The sequence below is a fragment of the Alexandromys fortis genome, unplaced genomic scaffold (genome assembly GCF_014885135.2).
Source record: "Alexandromys fortis isolate MF-2015 unplaced genomic scaffold, M_Fortis_MF-2015_v1.1 scaffold_138, whole genome shotgun sequence".
Taxonomy (NCBI): domain Eukaryota; kingdom Metazoa; phylum Chordata; class Mammalia; order Rodentia; family Cricetidae; genus Alexandromys; species Alexandromys fortis.
Genome location: NW_026068034.1, coordinates 1,114,467 through 1,134,204, shown reverse-complemented (window position 1 = coordinate 1,134,204; position 19,738 = coordinate 1,114,467). Strand labels below are relative to the sequence as shown.

General features: G+C 43.2%; 1 protein-coding gene across 1 annotated transcript in view; it reads right to left on the bottom strand.

Moving 5' to 3' along the window:
* The window catches only part of Alms1 (ALMS1 centrosome and basal body associated protein), a 117,207-nt gene extending 98,834 nt beyond the window's left edge, over positions 1 to 18,373 (bottom strand). Inside the window, exons 1-3 of the mRNA XM_050164969.1 lie at positions 17,971 to 18,373; positions 4,745 to 4,870; positions 3,211 to 3,406 (exon numbers count right to left, since the gene is read on the bottom strand). Coding sequence (XP_050020926.1) covers positions 3,211 to 3,406; positions 4,745 to 4,870; positions 17,971 to 18,309 — 661 coding nt within the window. The 5' untranslated portion in view covers positions 18,310 to 18,373. The remainder of the gene's footprint in view (positions 1 to 3,210; positions 3,407 to 4,744; positions 4,871 to 17,970) is intronic.
* Between the last annotated feature and the right edge of the window lie 1,365 nt (positions 18,374 to 19,738).

The window sequence follows — 19,738 nt, the reverse complement described above, 5'->3', positions numbered from 1 at the left end:
CCTTAGGCACAGAGGCAAATTCCATAACCCCTTTCTTCTATCCTTGACTCTAAAGCTAGAACAACATGGCCAAAGATGCCAAGTTCTGCTGCTTGCTGCGTCTAGAACATGGCCCCGTTGTTCAAAAACATCTTCATCAGCTTTCTGTTTTCAGTGGTTTCCTTCACTGCCTAAGGTTGGTTGTCCTGGGACTTGCTGTAGACCAGGATGGCCCTAAACTCAGAGATCTTTCAATCACATCTTCACCAGTTTTCTGTTTTTCGATAGCTACCTTCACTGCCTAAGCTTGGTTATTCAGGAATTTGCTCTGTAGACCAGGCCAGCCTCTAAGTGCTGGGATTAAAGGCACGTGTCACCACATTGTGCTCTAGGCTTTTCTTTAATTTCATTTCACAAATTGGAAATTTAGCTGAGTGGGATATGCCCTGAGGTCAACATTCCCTTTATTCCATTTCCTAATCTATTCATCTCCTTAGAACACATGACTTAGCTCTATTCCCCTTCCTGGTTGCTCCTTTTCTCCTCAGATTTCACATTTTTAGTTTACCCTGCTCAGTTTGTTCCTTTTCATTATAAATCTTTGTTAGAGTTACCACCAATAACCACATAACAGAGTCTATACTAGGCTGCATTGAGATCTCATCTGTCAATAGATCAAAATCTCTTCACTTTAGCCTCAGGCAGACTCTTCGGACAGGGGCAAAAAGCAGTCACATTCACCAAAATATCACAAGATGAGTGAGTCTCTAAGGCCACATGCAATCTTCTCCTCTGAAACCTTTTGAGCCAGGCACCTACTGTTTTAATCACACTCAGACCACTGTCTTCAATGCCCCTAATGGGATGACCCATTAAGCAGCACTTAAAGAATTCAACTGCTTTTCTAATCCAGTCCCAAGGTCCAATTTCTTCAAACAAAGGCCATGGTCAGGCCTATCACAGCAATATCCCAGTTCCTAGTACCAACTTACATCTTAGTCAGGTTTTCTATTTCTATGAAAAGACACCATGACCATATCAACTCTTATAAAGAAAAACATTTAATTTGGTGGTTTACAGACCAGAGGTTCAGTCCATTATCAACATGGTGGAATATGGCAGTGTGTAAGTAGACATGGTACTAGAGAGTTCTACATCTTGTAAGCAACAGAAAGTGAACTGATACTAGGCATTGTTTGAGCATATGAGACCTCAAAGCCCACCCCCAAAAGGACATATTTCTTCCAACAAAGCCATACCTACTCCACCAAAGCCACACCTCCTAATAGTGCTATTCCCTGAGCTTTTTGGGCCCACTTAGGTTCAAACTACCACAAAGGTCAACACGTTTCTCTAAAGAGAAGTATACAATTGACTTTAATGGTCCATAACACATAGCACAGTGATGGAGGTGGGTCTTGTATCTTATCTGTTGCTTTCATTGGTTAACTAATAAAGAAACTGCCTTAGCCCATTTGATAGGCCCACCCTTAGGTGGGTAGAGTAAACAGAACAGAATGCTGTGAGAAAGAAGCTGAATCAGGGAGTCGCCATGATTCTCTCATTCTAGACAGATGCAGGTCTTTCCTGATAAGCCAGCTCGTGGAGCTACACAGATTATTAGAAATGGGTTAGATCGATATGTAAGAGCCAGCCAATAAGAAGCTGGAACTAATGGGCCAGGCATTGTTTAAAAGAATACAGTTTCCGTGTAATTATTTCGGGTAAAGCTAGCCATGTGGGAGCCAGGGCTGCCGGAACACAGCCCTGCCGCTCCTTCAACAGTACAGCACTAGCATCCCGGCTTGCACATTAGCTTGTCTTGAAAAGAATAAGCCCAACTGGGTCCTAGTCTGCTTCTCTACAAAACTCATTAAACCGTCTTTATGGTTAAATCCCTTGATTTGAAAGGTACTTTTAGTTTATCTTTGGTAGAAAGCTAAGAAAGTCATTCTCCACTAAGAAGATCAGTAAGATCTATGTCGAAGAAATGACTCAATTTCTTCATTTTAATTGTTTTGTTCTCAAAGCTGAGGATAACAATAGCTTAGAATGACTCTATACAAACCTAGACACATCTGTGAAAAAGGAATCTAGTTGAGAAATTGCCTCCATCAGATTGCCTGTAACTGAGTCTGTGAGGCATTTTCAAAATCAATGATTGATAGGAAGGGCTGAGCCCACTGTGGGTGATGCCACCTATAGACAGGTAGTCCTGGTTGTATTAAAAAAAAAAAAAAAAAAACATGCTGGGGAAAAAAAAGAAAGGAAGGAAGGAAGGAAGGAAGGAAGGAAGGAAGGAAGGAAACAGGCTGAGCAAGCCAAGGGGAACAAGCCAGTAAACAGTGTTCTTCCATGGCTTCTTCTCCAGTTCCTGTGAGTTCCTGCCTTAGTTTCTCTCAATGGACTGTGATCAAGATATGTAAGCCAAATAAACTCTCTCCTCCCTAAGTTGTTTTTGGTCATGATCTTTTATCTCAGAAATGAAAAGCAAACTAAAACATGTAGATATTTATTTTATTTGTCAGGAAACACTGAGTATCCACTGATGAGAAAACAAAGATAGTATGAGGTTTTCCCAAGAGCAACTGTGCTATGGAAGACACATACCCATTAGAATGGGAGTGGTCTCCTTTTAGCCTTCTATGAATAGTGGGGTATGCTAAAAAGCACATATAATATAGCTAAGCCAACCAGCCAGTGTGAAGACCTAGAACCAACTAACTCTTCTGAGTATAGCTCCACAGAGATCCTCAACTAAAATGTTAGGAGCAAGGCTAATAAATGTGCATGTATGCGCACACACACAGTTTTTAGAATTTTAAGCTATTACCTCTGGTTAAAGACAAAGAGGCGCCAGACGGTGGTGGAACATGCTTTTAATCCCAGCATTTGGGAGGCAGAGGTAGGCAGATCTCTGTGAGTTTGAGGCCAGCCTGGTCTACAAGAGCTAGTTCAGGACAGCTAGGGCTCTTACACTGAGAAACCATCTGTGGGGAAGGGGTAGACAAAGAGGCACTGGGGCCGGAAAGAAAGCTTGTGGTTAAGAGCACTTGCTGCCCTTCTATAGAATCTAGGTTTGATTCCCAGTACCCATAATTCCAGACCCAGGGAATAAGACATCTCCTGGATACCATTGGCACCAGGCACAGACATGGTGCACAGACATACATGCAGGTAAAACCCCCATACACATGAAATAAAAAGGTAATAATAAAACACAGGCATTACCTAGCAATGGAGAACACAAGAGATTTAGCTTTGGTTCCATGACTGGACGTTCTGACTGAGCCAATTCACTTTTCTCCAGAGAGGGGAAGTCTATTACTTTCACTCCTTCTCTTCTTACATCAATCTCAGTCTGGGGCGTATCCAAGGTTTGGGAAGAGTCCCTTTCTTGAGGAAGATGATGCCAAGATTCTGCTTTCTGAAACAATTTTAAAGGAAAAGATGCTGAGTCATTAACTGAGTCACACATTTACGCTTAGACTACTGCCTACTCAGCATATTTAACAATACTCTCACATATAGAGTGGTCAAAAGAAAGTTGTTCCTTCTATGTGACTTCTTACTACACTGACCTCCTTCTAGACCTCTTCCAATCATTACCAGCTCCTAGTACCATGTAGTCACTGACACTTGTGTCACAGTGTAGGCTCTCACTGTTAAATCAATCATTTGGTACTACATGACAAATCCATACTGTGGTCATTAAAAAAAAAAAAAACGAACAAATATTTCTAAACCTAAAGCTACAGCATTCCCTGGGCAAAATGGAACAGATACTTCAGAAGATAACATATTCTTGTAAAGTTAAATATACCATTTTAATATAATTTAGCTGATCTATTCCTAGGTATTTACTCAACAAAAATGAAACTGTGTTTACTCAAAAACAATGAAAACTTATTTAAAGAGTTGATACAGAAGAAATCAGATTTTTAAAATCTACACACTGTAATTCTAAAAAGGCAAAGCAGAACTACCAACTATAGGATGCTTGATTTAAGATAAGGGACTGGAGAAGGTAATAATTAAAATGGTATTCAGAAACTTTTGTCCATAATAGCAATGCTATAAGTCAAGCATAGGGATAGTTACATAACTGTATACTTCAAAGATTATCTGACAAACTGTATAACTAAAACAGTTCACTTTTCTATATTTTATAACTGTATCTTTCAAAGTTCATCTGTCAAATGTATAACTAAAACAGTTTACCTTTCTGTATTTTATTTAAACTTAGCTGTATAAAAAAATGGAACTAGACAGCTGGGCAGCAGTAACACACAACTTTAATCCAGCCCTCAGTAGGCAGAGGCAGGAGGATCTCTATGAGTCTGAGGCCAGTCTGATCTACAGAGCAAGTTCCAGGACAGAGAAATCTTATCTCAAAAAGAAAAAAAAAGAAAGAAAGAAAGAAAGAAAAAAGAAAAAAAAAGAAAGAAAAGAGGGGAAAAATAAAAAAAAAAACAACTTTCCTTTAAAATTTTCTGTTTATACTCAGGTAATGATTTTGCAATTTTGAATGTTTTAATTTCTTGTATGCCAAATATCCCATGAGATAATATACGTATACACAAAAATATATACTTTTGAGGAATATAGACTATTGAGACAAAGAAGCAGGGATGAGCTTCCTAGTCTATATAAAATTGTGTCCCATGAGAACACTGGAATAGTAAAGTGTCCACATCTTCACATTCCTCATAGTACAGCATTTCTGTGCTGCTGGTAGAAAGAAGAGAATTTGCCCCAGACGCACCTGTTCCTCCCCGGGACCCCACTGGACTGTTGTTTCCAATGACACTATACCGGAGTTGGAAAGCTGTGCTCTAGAATTGTCTTGATACGATGACTGCTGCCACCCATGGCACGTCGGTGAAACAACCTGAAAATCAAAGCACACTAAAGCTGAGCAATGCTGGGACTGTACAATAACAAAAGTAACTGATGTGGGAGTGATTTTTTCTAATCTGTTGCTTTCATTGGTTAATTAATAAAGAAACTGCCTTGGCCCATTTGATAGGCCAACCCTTAGGTAGACGGAGTAGACAGAACAGAATGTTGGGAGAAAGAAGCTGAATCAGGCAGTCACCATGATTCTCCCACCCAACACAGCCGCAGGTTAAGATCTTCCCTGGTAAGCCACCTCGTGGGCTATACAGAATATTAAAATACACTTTCGCTCTATAAAATGCTTTCATGTTATTATAAAATGTTATTCTTTAAGCATAACAGCATTACCATCTTCATCAGAAGCAGCTCTCAAGACTTGGCCTGTTGACCTTCCCTCATAGGAGGATGTAGGGAAAGTCATCATAAGGCAGTCAAACATAGGAAATAGTTTAGAGGCTTGGGACCCTATTTAGTTTGGAGCATGTACAAACACACCCTTGTAATAATGCACTTGGCAGCCTAGCTCCTTCACCTGCATGTACTATGCATACACATTTCTCTCCCAACAATGCAGCTACTAACCTCAGAATCCCTCTACTCTCCACCTAATTGGGACTCATGTACACTTCACTCTGAACATCAGTATAGCTTCTTGGCCCCAACAATGATCAATTTTGGACCATTAAAGTACAATCCCAATGTATCTGAACAGAACGAAGAGAAAGGCTGATCTGGCCTGAACTGGTTTGCTGTACACGTACACTAAGACAAACCATATTGTTCTAGTGAATTTTGTTGGAAAATTCCAATTTATAATCTTATGCCTATGTATAATTGGGCATACATATGAATCAAATTGGATGCATTATGGGAAGAGACATGTGCAGTAGGAAAAATAAATATATGACCTAATCTATCAATTAAAATAAGAGAACACCCAAAGTACACCAGAGTAACCAGCCCCTCCTTCTTAAGGCCTTGAGTACTCTCTCTGATCTCATGCTCTTAGAAGCTCAATAAATGCACTTGACAACAAGGTTGGACTTGAAATAATTACTTTGACTTATCACTGATTCCCTACCTGTGGTCATTAAATGTTTATTCACATCTCCCCAGGAAAAGTTCACAACAAACTCACTCACTCTCTGCCTCTCTCACTTCACAATCACTATCTAAACTGTTACCTATGCTCACCTAAAAACAGCCAGGGTCTTAAGGTTAACCAGTTAGGCCCAAACATACTGTTCACTAAACCTTTCCCAGTCCTAAATCTTCTATACCTACAATAAAAGCAATTAGGAAAAAAATGAAAACTGTCTCTTTTCTAATCTTACTGCTCTTACAGTCATGAAATTAACTTTAATATCAGAAGCTTCAAATCAGCTTCTTCAGTTTCTTCTTCTCAGAAGAAACAGAATGCCACCACTAAGATATAACCACCACTCCACCGAGGTTCAAATGTCTGGCTGGCTCAGCGTCCAGAATTTGAGCACAATTTCTAAAAACACAAAACAAAATAAGAACTGTTTGGGTGGGAAGTTCCACCCCAAGCCTCCTCCCTGGGAGTTTCCTCAGTCCAGACTCCACCTCCGAGAAAGCCCTCCACGGTGACCCCTCCTCAAGAGATGCTCAAGACCACTCCCACAGGGTATTTAAACTGCCCCTCAGAGAACAAACACGTGGTTTTCTGGTCTTCCTTTCCTCTCTCCGTGGTTTTCCAGTCTCCCTTCTCTGTCTCCATCCCTGGGGGTCTGGAAGGCCACCAGGGAGCATTGGTATCCACTAAACCTGGGTTTTTTCTAATTCGGTTTGATTTGGTCTGATTTGGATTATTACATCGGCAGAAAGGTTAATCGGGGTACAAAAACTTCAAGAACCAAAACCACTGTGAAGATTAGCTGTGTAAAGGGATTGACCTTTTCTGAGTCACAGTTCAACAGAACCATGCTTAAGGCCAAAATGTAAGTTGACCTATTTTAATCAATTAAAGTTCTTTTCTCAGCTATAAACCAGCACTTTTGATAAAACCTTCCAAACAAGATAAAGCAACATTTACAGTCAAAACATGTCTTCCTCTCCCTCAGACCTATACATAGGAAGAATTCCTTTAACCTGTTTTGACTGGTTTTATCTTATCAGCATCATCTGCAAACACAAAGTACCCAAAAATCACTTATAAACTTGCTAAATAAAAATCTTTTAGATAAAATAAGTTGTATTTAGTAAAGATACACACACACACACACACACACACACACACACAGAGTAACTATTAATGAAAAAGGAGGTCATGAATTTGAAAGAGCCCAAGGAGGGGTATATATGGGAGGGTTCAGAGAGAAATGATGTGATTATATTATAATTTCAAAAATAAAAGAAAAAATGAGCATACCAAAACGCTTAATCTTTTTGTTTTGTTTTATTTTCATTTTTCAAAACTGAGTTTCACTGTGTAGCCCTGGCTGCACTGGTCACTTGGTAGACCAGGTGACTGATGCACAGATCCACCTGATTGCCACCCAGGGCCATGGTGCTGTCTGGGCCTGGGCTGGCCCTGATGCAGTCACAGTCAGTGCTGATGTCCATGGCTCCTGATACCACCAAAGGCAGAGAGGATAGGACTGTACAGAATTGTCACCACCTCTCACTGACTACAATACCAGGGAGAACTGGTCCTGCCCCTCACTGGCTGAAGCACTCTGGAGAGAGGATTTTATACCACCTCACCTGGGCAGCAAAATAAAGCTGACCTTCTTTGGGGGGATGGGAGAGGCATGGGCGAAACTGGCCCTGAGAGCATGAGAACAGAAGAGCAAGTCACATCCCTCTCATCTCCCATGTGGTGGTGTGAGGGAAAGATGACCTCTTCCCCTTGCCCCTCAACACCTGGAGCAGACGAGAGACCCTTTACCAGCTGCAGTACTGGCTCTGTTCCTTGCCTGGGCAGCAGGGTAGAACTGACCTTATAGACAGGGGTGCAGGTGAGCCAGCCCTGAGGGTATGAGGGGCATAACTGGTACTGCCTCCCTCATCTTGGGTGTGGTGGTGGGGACAAGGGACAGATGCCCTCCCTGGTGAGGAAAGTAGGCCCTGCACCTTGTCTAGGCAGCACAGTAGAGCTGACCCTGTTGGGGAGAGCACAGGTTAACCTCCCAGGGAGTGAGCAGTAGAGATCTGGCTCTGCCCTTCATCTACCACCCCGTAGTAAGGGCAGGGAAGATCCTCACCCCAGAGAGCCTGAGGCAGGTGGGAAAGTTGACCCTGAGGTCAAAAGAGTAGGAGAACTGCCCTTGCCCCTCACCAGCTGCAGCACTCCAGAGAGCAGGCCCTGGGCAGCACAATAGAACCAACCCTGTTGGCAGAGGTGTGGGTGAGCCAGCCCCACAGCTGTGAGTGTGGGAGAGCTGTCCCCACTACTCATCTATCAAGCAGCAGTGTGGGTGGGGGAGAGATAACCCCCTTATTCCTCATCCCTCACCACCTCCAGTAGATAAGGGAGGTCATCTTCCTCTTTACCAGCTAAAAGCGACCCTGCTCCTCACCTGGGCACCACAGTAAAGCTGACCCTGTTGGCAGAGTCACGGGTAAGCTGGCCCCTGAGAGTATGCGGATGGAAGAGCTGGCCACACCCCTCTGTCTGCTGTGTGGTGATGATGGCGAGAGAAAGATACCCCCCCAACCCTGCCACCTGTGGTGGGCAAGAGCTGACTCTCCCCTTTACCAGCTGCAGCATTCAGAGAGTGGCCCCTGCACCTCACCTGGGCAACACAGTAGAGTTGGCCCTGAAGGTGTTAGGTGTGGAAGAGCAGACCCTGAGGGTTTCAAAGCAGGAGAACTGCACCCATCCCCTTGCTGCAAGGAGAGAACTAGCCAGGGCAGTGCTGGAGAGCTCATCTTTAAGGTGAGGACAAGGGAGAACTGGCAGGCTAAGTCTGCCACTCCCCAAGTCCAGAATCAGGACTAGGAGTTGAATCACCACAATTTCACCCCATCTGTGATCTGCTGGAGGGACCAGTACTGCAGACCAAAAGCTACTAGGTCTCTACAACACAGAACAACAACAGGCTAGCCAGGGAGTCCCAAGTATCGAAAGTGTAGCAGAAACCAGAGGCCTGGAACCATGACTCTGTGCAATGAACACTTGCAAGTAAAGATATACGAATAAAGTGTTTACTGTCAGACTGTGTCACACTGCCGCTTCCATATTGAGATTTTTCCTTTATTTCCATTTTTTTCTTTAAATTTTATTTTATTTTATTGGGGAAGGAAGGTTGCTAGGACAGAGGGTGGATATGGAGAGATGGGTAGATAAATGAGACCAAGACTCATGATGTAAAAGACACAAAGAATAAATTAAAAGAAAGTTAAAACAAACAAAAACTTTTTGTCAAGAGGAAAGAGAATCCAAAAGATCCACTTTACTGTATCTATTTTTGTCTAGAAGCAAAACAGCTAGTCTATTACCAATTAACAAGGAAGAGGAGGGAAGCTGTAAAATTAGTGATTATTTTATATGCAAATTTGAGTTCACAATAAATTAAGTCATCAGGGCTAAATAACAACCAGAAAACTAAAAATTAGAGTAGAAACTGTAAGTAGCTCAGTTGGAAGAGTGCTTACCTAGGATATACAAAGCCCTAGGTTCAATCCCCAGCACCATATAAATACCACAAGTGTGGTGATAGACTCCTATAATCCCAGTACTCAAGATGTGGTAGCACAAGAAACAGGAGTTCAAAGTCATCCTCAGCTAGTGATTTGACACACATGATCACCTCAATTAAAACAGAAAAAAAAATGCTCTACAAAGGCAAGCACTGTTTCATAATTAAAGAAAACAAAAAACAAGAAACTGGGGATAGATTAAAAAATACCTCAGAATAAAGCCCATAATGTGAAAAACCCATGCAAATATCATACTCAATGTGGTTTTACAACAAGACAAGGGCAACTTCTCTTGCCAGTTCTATTCAACAAAGAATTACAAGTCCTAACCAGAGTTGTCAAGAAGAACATGAGGATCCAATTTGAGATTACTGAGCACCGTGTAAGAGCCATGCATCTGTGATCCCACAGTGCAGTTGGGGGGTAGGGCATGTTAAGGAATCCCCAAATCTCATTGGCCAGCCAGTCTAACTAAAGTGAATTACAGGCAACATGAGAAACTGTCTTAAAAGGTGGGGGACTGAAGAGATAGCTCAACAGTTAAGAGCACTTGTTATAGCAGAGGACCCAGGTTTGATTCCCAGCACCCACATGGCAGCTCACAACCATCTATACCTCCAGTTACAACACCCACTCTGATCCCTGTGGGCACCAGGTATACAGATATAGATATAGGCAAAGAGTTCATACACAATAAACAAAATAAATCTAATAAAACTTTGCTAAACAATAAGGTGGACAGTAACTGAGGAACCCTGACCACCGGCCTCCATAATTTGCATATATACATGCACGCACATACACATGAACATGTATATACTGAATATCACACACACAAAATCAATTACATTTCTGTATACAAGTCGCTATCCAAAGAAGAAATGAGAAAAGTTTCAGTAATATAACATCAAAAATCAATCAGCAGTCAGTAATCTCAGCACTTTGGCAGAGGGAGGATTTAGAGACCAAGGCCAGCCTGGGTCATAGTAAGTTTCAGACCCCACCTCACCAACGGGAGAAAAAAAAGGTCAGCCGGGCATGGTGGCACATGCCTGTAATCCCAGCATATAAGAGGCAGAGGCAACAGATCTCTGAGTTCCAGGTCAGCCTGGTCTACAAAGTGAGTTCCTGGACAGCTGAGGCTGTTACCCAGAGAAAGCCTGTCTCCGAAAAACAAAAACAAAAAAGTCAGTTGCTATATAAGTAAATACTTACAACTTGTATCCTAAAGAGTGTAAGATTCTAATGAAAGAAATTGAAAAAAAGCACCACCAGCCAGGCATGGTGGCACACACCAACCTGATCTGTGTAGTTGAGTTCCAGGCCAGCCAAGTCAAGCTACACAATGAGACCCTCAAGAGAGGTGGTTTGGGGAGAAGGAAGAGGAGATGAGAGGGAAAAAGAAAAACCACAAGTAAACAGACAGTCCATGGGGATTGAAAGAATTAATACTGTTAACATAGCCATACTGCCCAAAGCAAATCACAAAGTCAATACAATTTCTGTCAAACTGCAACGACATTCTTCATGAAAATTTAAAACAAAAAATTCCAACATCCATATGGAACCACAAAAGACCCAAACAGTCTAAGCAATTTTAAGAAAGAAAAAGCTAGGTATCATTTTTTTATTTTAAATACACAAGAAAAATAACTCAAAATGAATTTTTTAATGTAAAAACTAAAGTCATAAAACAAGAAAACACAAGGGAAAAGCTCTGATTCTGGTCACACCACAAGCTCAGGGTACAAACTGAAAAGATGAACTGTATCAAACTAAGAAGCTGCACAGCAGAGGAAACAAGAAAGTGAAAAGGGAGGCTGCACAGCGCTTGCCTGACATCCATGAGACCCTTAGTTCAGCATCTAGCACAGGGCAGAGAGAAGACACAAAACAGCAGGGGGGGGGGGGGGGTAGCCGCAGGAGAAGAGGAAGGAAAAGCACACTACAGAAACTGAGAAAACAATCGGTATTTACAAACTGTATCTAGTGTGTTTCTCTGTGAGTTCAAAGTCAGTCTGGTCCACATAGTGAGTTCTAGGACACCCAGAACTACATAGAGAGACCTTGCTTCTAAATAAATATATGTGTGATATTTTTGATTTTGTTCTGATAAAGGTTGCTTGAAGTCATAGGCTGGGACCAGCCACTAGCTGACCACAGAGGTTTGGAGAACTGTAGAGAGAAGACAAGAGGTAAGGCAGGGCTCAGAGGATCTCTGCCCCTTTTGTTCGGAGGAACCAGAAAGGTAGGAAGTCACTGTGGCTGCTCCCCTGCTTCTCTGATCTTTCAGGTTTTCACCCCAATATCTGACTCTTGATTTTTTAATTGATAAAGATTAATTAGATTAATTATTGATGAAGATTAATTAGATTGATGCTTACTAGAGAGATGACCCAGTGTTTAAAAACACTGGCTGCTCTTGCAGAGGACCCAGCATGTAGCTCCCAGCACTCACATGGAGGCTCACAACCATCTATAGCTCTAGCCCCAAGGGATCTGACACCATCTTCTCATTTCACGGGCACCAGGCTTATGAGTGGTGCAGTTATACATAGCAGCAAATATTCATACACATAGAATAAAAATAAATAAATCTAAAAATGTACTAAAATAGATTAACAAAATATATATGAGATTTCGACTGACACATGCAAAGCCCTGAGTTTTTAATTTAAGACCCAATTGGAAACAGCCCAAATAAAGAATGGGCAAAGCTCTAAATAGACATTTTTGTAAAGTAAATGTATGAATGATCAATGAGCACAAGAAAATATGTCCATCATTACTCAGACATGTGAACAGGAACGGTCAGACAGTGCTAGCGAGAACGGAAAGTAGCACAGCCACACTGGAAAACAATCTGTATTTAAAGGGTTAAATACAGGAATGCCAAAATGTCCAGCAATTCCACCACCAGATATATACCCAAGAGAAATGAACTCGCATGTCCACACAGTAACATGTATGCTTAGAGCAGCAGCGTTTTTAACAGCCTAAGACAAGAAAAAAACTGAGCTTTCCAAGAGTAGTTTCCTCAGATGAAAAGCAAATAAACCTCTACAGTTTTCTTTCATGTCAAAAGAAAAATACATAAAACTAAGAATGAGAAATAAAAATTGGCACATACAAAAAAACTAGAGTCATTGTTAAAATTAAGGACTTTCTGGGAAAATCATAAATTATCAAAATTGACCCAAGAAACACCAGTCTACGTATACAGACCACCGCTGAGAGGAACTTGGAAACACCATTCGCTTCTGGTACAGCTCAAACATCAGAGAAACATTTCCACACAACTAACCTGTTCCAGGGCATAGAAAATATTCATTCCAGCACCTTTCACGCAAATGGAATGGAATATCACAGACAAGGCTAAAAGCTCTGACCATGTATTCTTTCTTCTGAAAAAATGGCAACCTGCTGTCAGAAGAGATGCTGAGCACTAGCTGGAAGCTGGAGGGTAAGAGGGAAAGGGAGGAGGGCTGACAGGAAACTTCAGCTGGATTCACGATTCCATTAAAAGTTCAACAACAAGAACCTCCTCTAGCTCTACAACCCATGAACATTACAGTCTCCCAAAAATATTTTCCTTCAAAATGCAAGCTTCAAGGAGAGGTGTCTGAAATCATCTTTGCAGAAAGATCCCCAGGACTAACAGGAAACAAAGTAGCAGAGGCTCTGGATCACTCATTTCTCAACCAAGTGTTTGAAAAGCAGAAGGGAGAGAGGAAACAGTTGGCTCCACCGGTAAAGCCTGGTGACCTGCGTTCAATTCCAACACAAAAGGGAAAACGAGTACACAAATTGTCTTCTGACTTTTACCTGCTTTGAGTTCCTGCTCCATTAGAGGGAGACAAGATCCCCAGAGCTTGCTGGTGGATCAGCCTAACCTAGTCCAATGAGCTCCAGGTTCAAAGACAGATCTTGTCTCAAAAATTAAGATGGAAGGTGTGGTGGCACACACCTTCAATCCTAACACTCTGGAGGCACAGGCAGGTGATCTAATAAACAAGGTGGGAAGCAATCAATATGTACCCATACATACATGCATATGTGCACACAAACACTACACCACATACATATATATACACACCCACACACCAAACTTATCATTACAACAATCTACTTCAGAAGAGATAGATGACAGAGGAATTGAGTACTACACAATGAACACATTTTTAAAAGACGGGAAGTGGGGCATAGTGGCACGAGCGCCTTTAATCCTAGCAGAAGCAGGTGAATCTCTGAGTTCAAGGCTAGCCCAGTCTACACAGGGAGTTTCAGAACAGCCAAGACTACACAAAGTGAAACCCTGTGTGTGTGTGTGTGTGTGTGTGTGTGTGTGTGTGTGTGTGTAGGGGTGAGCCTGAGGAAGGAGGGCTATAGCTCAGAGTATACTTCAAAAGTATTGCTTCACTATGTATCTAGATGTAGATAATGAAGGACTTTTAGTACTTTCTAGCCCAAACCACTTCTCTAATCTTCAGCCCAAACTCAATCTTAGCACCCACCTAGCCAATTCACCACCAGCTCAAAGATAACCTGTTTGTTTGGGTTTTCTGTCCTGCCCGGTACCTCACCGCTGTTTATTTAGCCCCAAAGAAAATCACACAGAGATCTCTAAAATTATAAAGCTGATTGGCCCATTAGCTCTAGCCTCTCACTGGCTAACTCTCACATCTTGATTAACCCATTTTTTTTTTTTTATCTATGTTAGCCATGTGGCTCAGTACCTTTTTCAGTGGGGCAGATCACATCCTGCTGCTTCAGTGGTCTGGGCAGGAGCGGGAGGAATCAACTTCCTCTTTCCCAGAATTCTCCTGTTCTCATTACATCATTTCTACTTCCTGTCTGGTTTTCCTGCCTATTCTTTCTGCCTGGCCAATCAGCGTTTATTTAAAACATGATTAACAGATTACAGACAATTCTCCCTCACCAAACCTGGCCACATCTCCACATCAGCACAAGCATTTGCTCACTAACCTAACACCTGGGCACTACCCTCCACAACCAATCCATTACTAAGTGTAATGTCTTTACCATCTGTTCTGGGAGGGATGGTTTGTACCAAGCCATTTTAATCTCAGAGCAAAGCCCCTGCGACCTCCAGAAAGACCTAGCTAGTTTAGCAAGGCCTGGTTGCAATCTGTCTCAGGGCATACTAACACCACTGTCTCCACTCTTTAATGAGCACATCAGACCATCAGAAATCTGACGGAGTGACCCATACCTGCCCTGCACAGATAACCAGTAGCAAAAAGAGAAAACATAAAGGAATCCCACCAGAGAAGAGACAATGCCAGAAAAGCCTCCTCCCATTAGAGAGCCTAAACTTTCTACTTCTGCCTTTTTGTCTTGGTGAATTCATTCACAGCACATGTCACCAGTCTGTCAACACTGTCCCTGGCATGATAAACATCTCTTGAAACAACCTACTTCTCCCTATTCCATCAATACCTCCCTGCTCTATGTAGACCAGGCTGGCCTGGAATTCAAAAGCCTCCACCTGCCTTTGCCTTTAAATCAGTGGTTCTCAACCTGTGAGTCTTGACCCCTTTGGAGGATGAATATCAGATAGCTTGCATTTACATTACAATTCATAACTGTTGGGTCCAGGGGGGTTGTGCAAAGATGAGAACACCACCAAGTCTAATAAACCAGTAGCAAACTTTATTCCAGAAACCAGATCCCAGAAAACCCAGAAGCAAACTTAAAAATAAAAAAAATAAAATTAAAAAAGACCGCAGGTCACAGTAGCTTATCAGCTAGCTGAGACCACAACCAGAGGTGGTATTTGTTAGGCTGTGGCCAAAGGCTAGTTTCTGAACCCAACTTTTATAGTTATGGCACCAAGCATTAGGTCTGAACAAAGGAATTTTTACGATCTTACCCTGACCCGTGGGTCAGTCAACACAGACCCAAAGGAGGGGAGTGGGTTCTAATGCCCATAGGTAACTAGGCGGCTATCATAAAATGTTTCAGAGTAATTACAGAGAAAGTCACTAATTGCAAGAAAACAGATGTCTTTAGCAATTAGTCAGAAAAGGGACTGCTAGTAATATCAGAGGGTTGATAAATCAGAATAATTGGTTCTTAGGCTGGAAACTGAGAAGACAGCGGAAAGCTTTTCACACTATCTCAAGGTAAAACTCAGGTACAGACTGTCAAACTTTATAACCTCCATTTTACCAGAGCTCATTAGTCAAATCAGGAGTTTGCACGTGGTCACTGTTTCTCCTGGTACCTCCAGGCAGTGTATACTGAAGCCCCTGCCTCCCCTTTGGTAGTGCTAGGTTTGGTTTTTTTTTTTTTTGTTTTGTTTTTGTTTGGTTTTTTTTTTTTTGGCTCCCTGTCAGGGAATTGAACCCCTGGTCTCCCACATGACAGACGGTAGTTTTTCATAACAAAGACAGTGCCTAACCCAGAGGTCACAGTATCTCTGTCTCCTAGAGGTTAACTCAGTTTATATTTGTTGTTCATCAAATAGTGGTCAGGACACTATTCTCAGTTTGCAGAGAGAAGTTCTGGCCTTGTAAATAGAACAGCCAGTTGTAAAACGACCTAAACTGATGGAAAGTTCTTAAGCAGTTGAGAAAAGAGTTCACTGTGAATGACCCTCGATCTGCTGAGAAACCTGCTGACAGTCTGTTCTCATTCCCCTAGACTTACAACTTTATAATTTCTTTATTTCTACATTCTTATTTTTGGAATCTACATTTTTATTTTCTTATTCTTGGACTCTTCAATAACAATAGAAAAATTAGTTATGAAGTAGCAACGAATTACTTTTATGATTGGGTCATAACATGAGGAACTACTTGCTCTCTTGCTGAAATACAAATCTAATCACAAACATCCTTTAAAACAGTTTACTGACGTCCCGAAACTCCAGAGATAAAGCCTTGAAATCCCTGAAATAACACAGAAAGCTCTGTAATCCAGACTCAACCTGCTGGCCTTTAATTCCTTAAAATGCCATGCTTTAAATGATGTGGCCCATTGGTAGACAGAACGTTTGCCTAGAATGCCCAAAGACTAGGGTTCAATTCTAGTCCTACAAAAAAAAAGTCAAACTCAAATGTAAATTGTGAAAATATAACACTTTCCTTTCCTCATCTAGGCTTCTTTTTAAACCCTTGTTTAGTCAGCCTCCCAGTCTCCCAGGTGCCTGCCCAGCCTTCACTGACGAGTCCAGGTTATCTGCTTCATGCATCCACAGCATTTCAGCATATGCCATTTTCACTTAGGAGAACATGTGGGTTTTATCTGCCCCTCTCTTTAGAGTGGGAACGCTAGGAAGGCAGGGGTTTGGTTCACCAAAATTTCCTTCGCTTCAAGTACAATGTGTGGCCCAAGGTGAATGCTCAAAGTCTCAGCTGAGGGAATTGAACACTCCTGCCATGCCTAGCAGGCTCTTCGCCAATCACAGTCCATGAATCACTGTGATGATGGAATTGTTCTATAACCTAAGCTCGGCTAGCAAGCACTTGAAAAGTGATCAAACGGGGCCGCTGAATTTCTAATTTTAATACCCCCCTCCGCCCCAAGTACTCGGGCTTGAACTAAGCGTCTTGCACACACCTCCACCACCTGCAAGACCTCTATCACTTAAATACACCACCAGCCTTTCTAATTCTATTATTACTAACTAATTAATATGTAAAGGACCACACGTGGTCGTGATGAACAGGAATGCAGTTCTTGACAGTTAAAAAACAATTTAATATTAAGAACATGGTTAGTTTCGAAATGATCTTGGCAGGACCTCTGTAAACTCGGCTCTTCCTCCATTTGGTCTTGACTTAGTGCTTTCAAATATTTCAAACCAGAGCTGAATGATCACAAGCTGCTTCCATTCCAAGTTCCTGCCATTGGCTAGGTACCCATTAATTGCTACAAATGAGGTTCCGGAGACACACAATAGGCGGGAGACTTATTGAGACAACTCACGCTGAGTACATAATCTACACTAATTCCTCGGGAGCGGGGGTTCTTACACTTCAATAAAACTAAGGTGCCAAATGTCTCTCCACTAGCTAGCAATTCCCAAGTTCCCTCTTCAGCTCCCACCTTCTGCCCAAGAGGCCTTTCTAATTGCACGCTCAGGGAGTGCCGGCTCCCTGCGCAGCTGTCCTATCTGCCCAAGTTCAAAAGAACCCGGACTCACTAAGAGGCCGGAGAGACACCGCAGATGTCACTGCCAGGAAGAACCCGAGACTGCGAAGAGCGTGCCAGCTCCACAAGCAGAGGTCTCCGGTCCGTAGGCATGGTGAACCGGGGCGAGCAGGTTCCGAGATCCTGGACCAATTTCAGTAGTTCAAGCACCTCGACTGACGCTTGGGCCTCAGCCCCGCTCCTCCCCACCGCCCCGCTCCTCCCCCACGGCCCGGCTCCTTCCGACAAGCTACAAGCGCCGCTACCCACCTCAGTCTCGCTCAGATGCTCCACCGGAGCGTACAGGTACCGCGGGGGCGGGGGCGGGGGCGGGGGGAAAGCCCTGCCAGGTTGGGCAGGGTGCGCCTGCAGCCAGGCCTTAGCCATCTCGTCCTCCTCTTCGTCCGTGCTTTCCCGCGTTTGAGACTCGCAGTTAAAATCCAAATCCACCTCGGGCCCCGCCTCTTCAAAGTCTACCTCTTCCACTCTCACAGTCTCTTCAGTGGTCCGGGCCTCCCCGGTCTCCTCGGTCGCCGCCGGAAACGCGTTCTCCACCTCCTCCTCCTCCTCCTCCAGCTCGCCGGGCCACGGTAGGTCCTCCGGCTCCATGTTGGCGTCGCGCTCCAGGCGCTGTGCGGGAGGAGGAGGAGGAGGTGGAGGAGGAGGAGGAGGAGGAGGAGGAGGAGGAAAGGGGAGGGGGCGGGGAGAGGAGGGGGAAGCGAGTTGACTGGCGGTTGCGACCGCGCGCAGGCGCACTTGACGCCACCGCCCCGGGCGGGGCGGGGCTGCGAGTGAGCGCGCGCGTTGCTAGGGACGCCCCGCGGGGCGCGCGGGAAGGCTGCCGGAGGGGAGGTCTGTGACCTGTTTCGTCACCAGACCTTGCTTATAGCACTGTATGCTCACAATAAACCTAGACCGGGCTCTTCTGGGGGCGCTAGGGCACTTCCTGCTCAATTCATTCCTGATTTTTTTTTTTGGTCTCTCGCCCTCAAACCCTAGGATAAACCCATAAATGGATAAATCACATTCGCAAATTACAGATGTTTAAAGAGTTAGTGCCTTAAATGATAGTCTACAGCTGGCATTTGAATCTAGCAGTGGTGAAGTGTAAGGAAACGAGTGAATAGTTTTTTTTTTAAAAAAATGGACGCTGGAGTCAAAAACATAGGAAGTGGGATCTCACTTTACCGCCTGCGGTGGTGTGAAAAGGAGCACCTAGAAAATGAAGTTAAGAGGCCCCTGCAGGTCTGGCTAGGTGGTTCCGCCAGCAAGGCATCTACAACACGAGTCTAAACGCCTGACTTCGATTCCCAGAACGCATATAAAGGTAGAAGGAGAGAACCAGTTCCCCTAGACCGTCCTTATTGTGCGAGTGCACAGCAAGGAGGAAAGGAGAAGGAGGTGGCCGGGTGTTAAAGAGGAGGAGGTGGGATCAAAGGCGTGTGCCTAAAAGTGCCTTTAATCCCAGCACTTGGGAGGCAGAGACTGTTGGGTCTCTGTGACTTCAAGGCCAACCTGGCCAACGAAGGGAGTTTCAAAACTACCTGGGTGACAAAGAGAGGCCCTTTCTCAAAAAAAAAAAAAAAAAAAAAAGGCGGGCATAATAGTTTAGCAGGTAAAGGCCTTGCCCACGCCACTCCCACCCTGCATGGCAGGCTTCTAGCAGCAAAGCTGCACCTCCTTCATCTAAAGGATCACAAGTATTCAATTGACTGAAACATTGAACTAAACATTTCTAATTTAAACCATCACAGATAAACATTTGTTCAGGTCTCCACAGAAAAAGCCACAACAAGTATGCCCAGTGTCTGGAACAGTCTCTGACCTTTAAGGAGATGCTCAGTGAACACTGTCAAATGGAATGAAGTCCAGACTGAATTGTCTGGTCAAAAGATGATAAATGGAATACAGGGATAAATTTGGCTTCCCTTGGAGTTCCTATAGCTGTCTGCCTACTGGAGAAATATTTTTATTTTATTTTATTATTATTATTTTTTTTTTTTTTTTGGTTTTTTGTGACATGGTTTCTTTTTTGTTT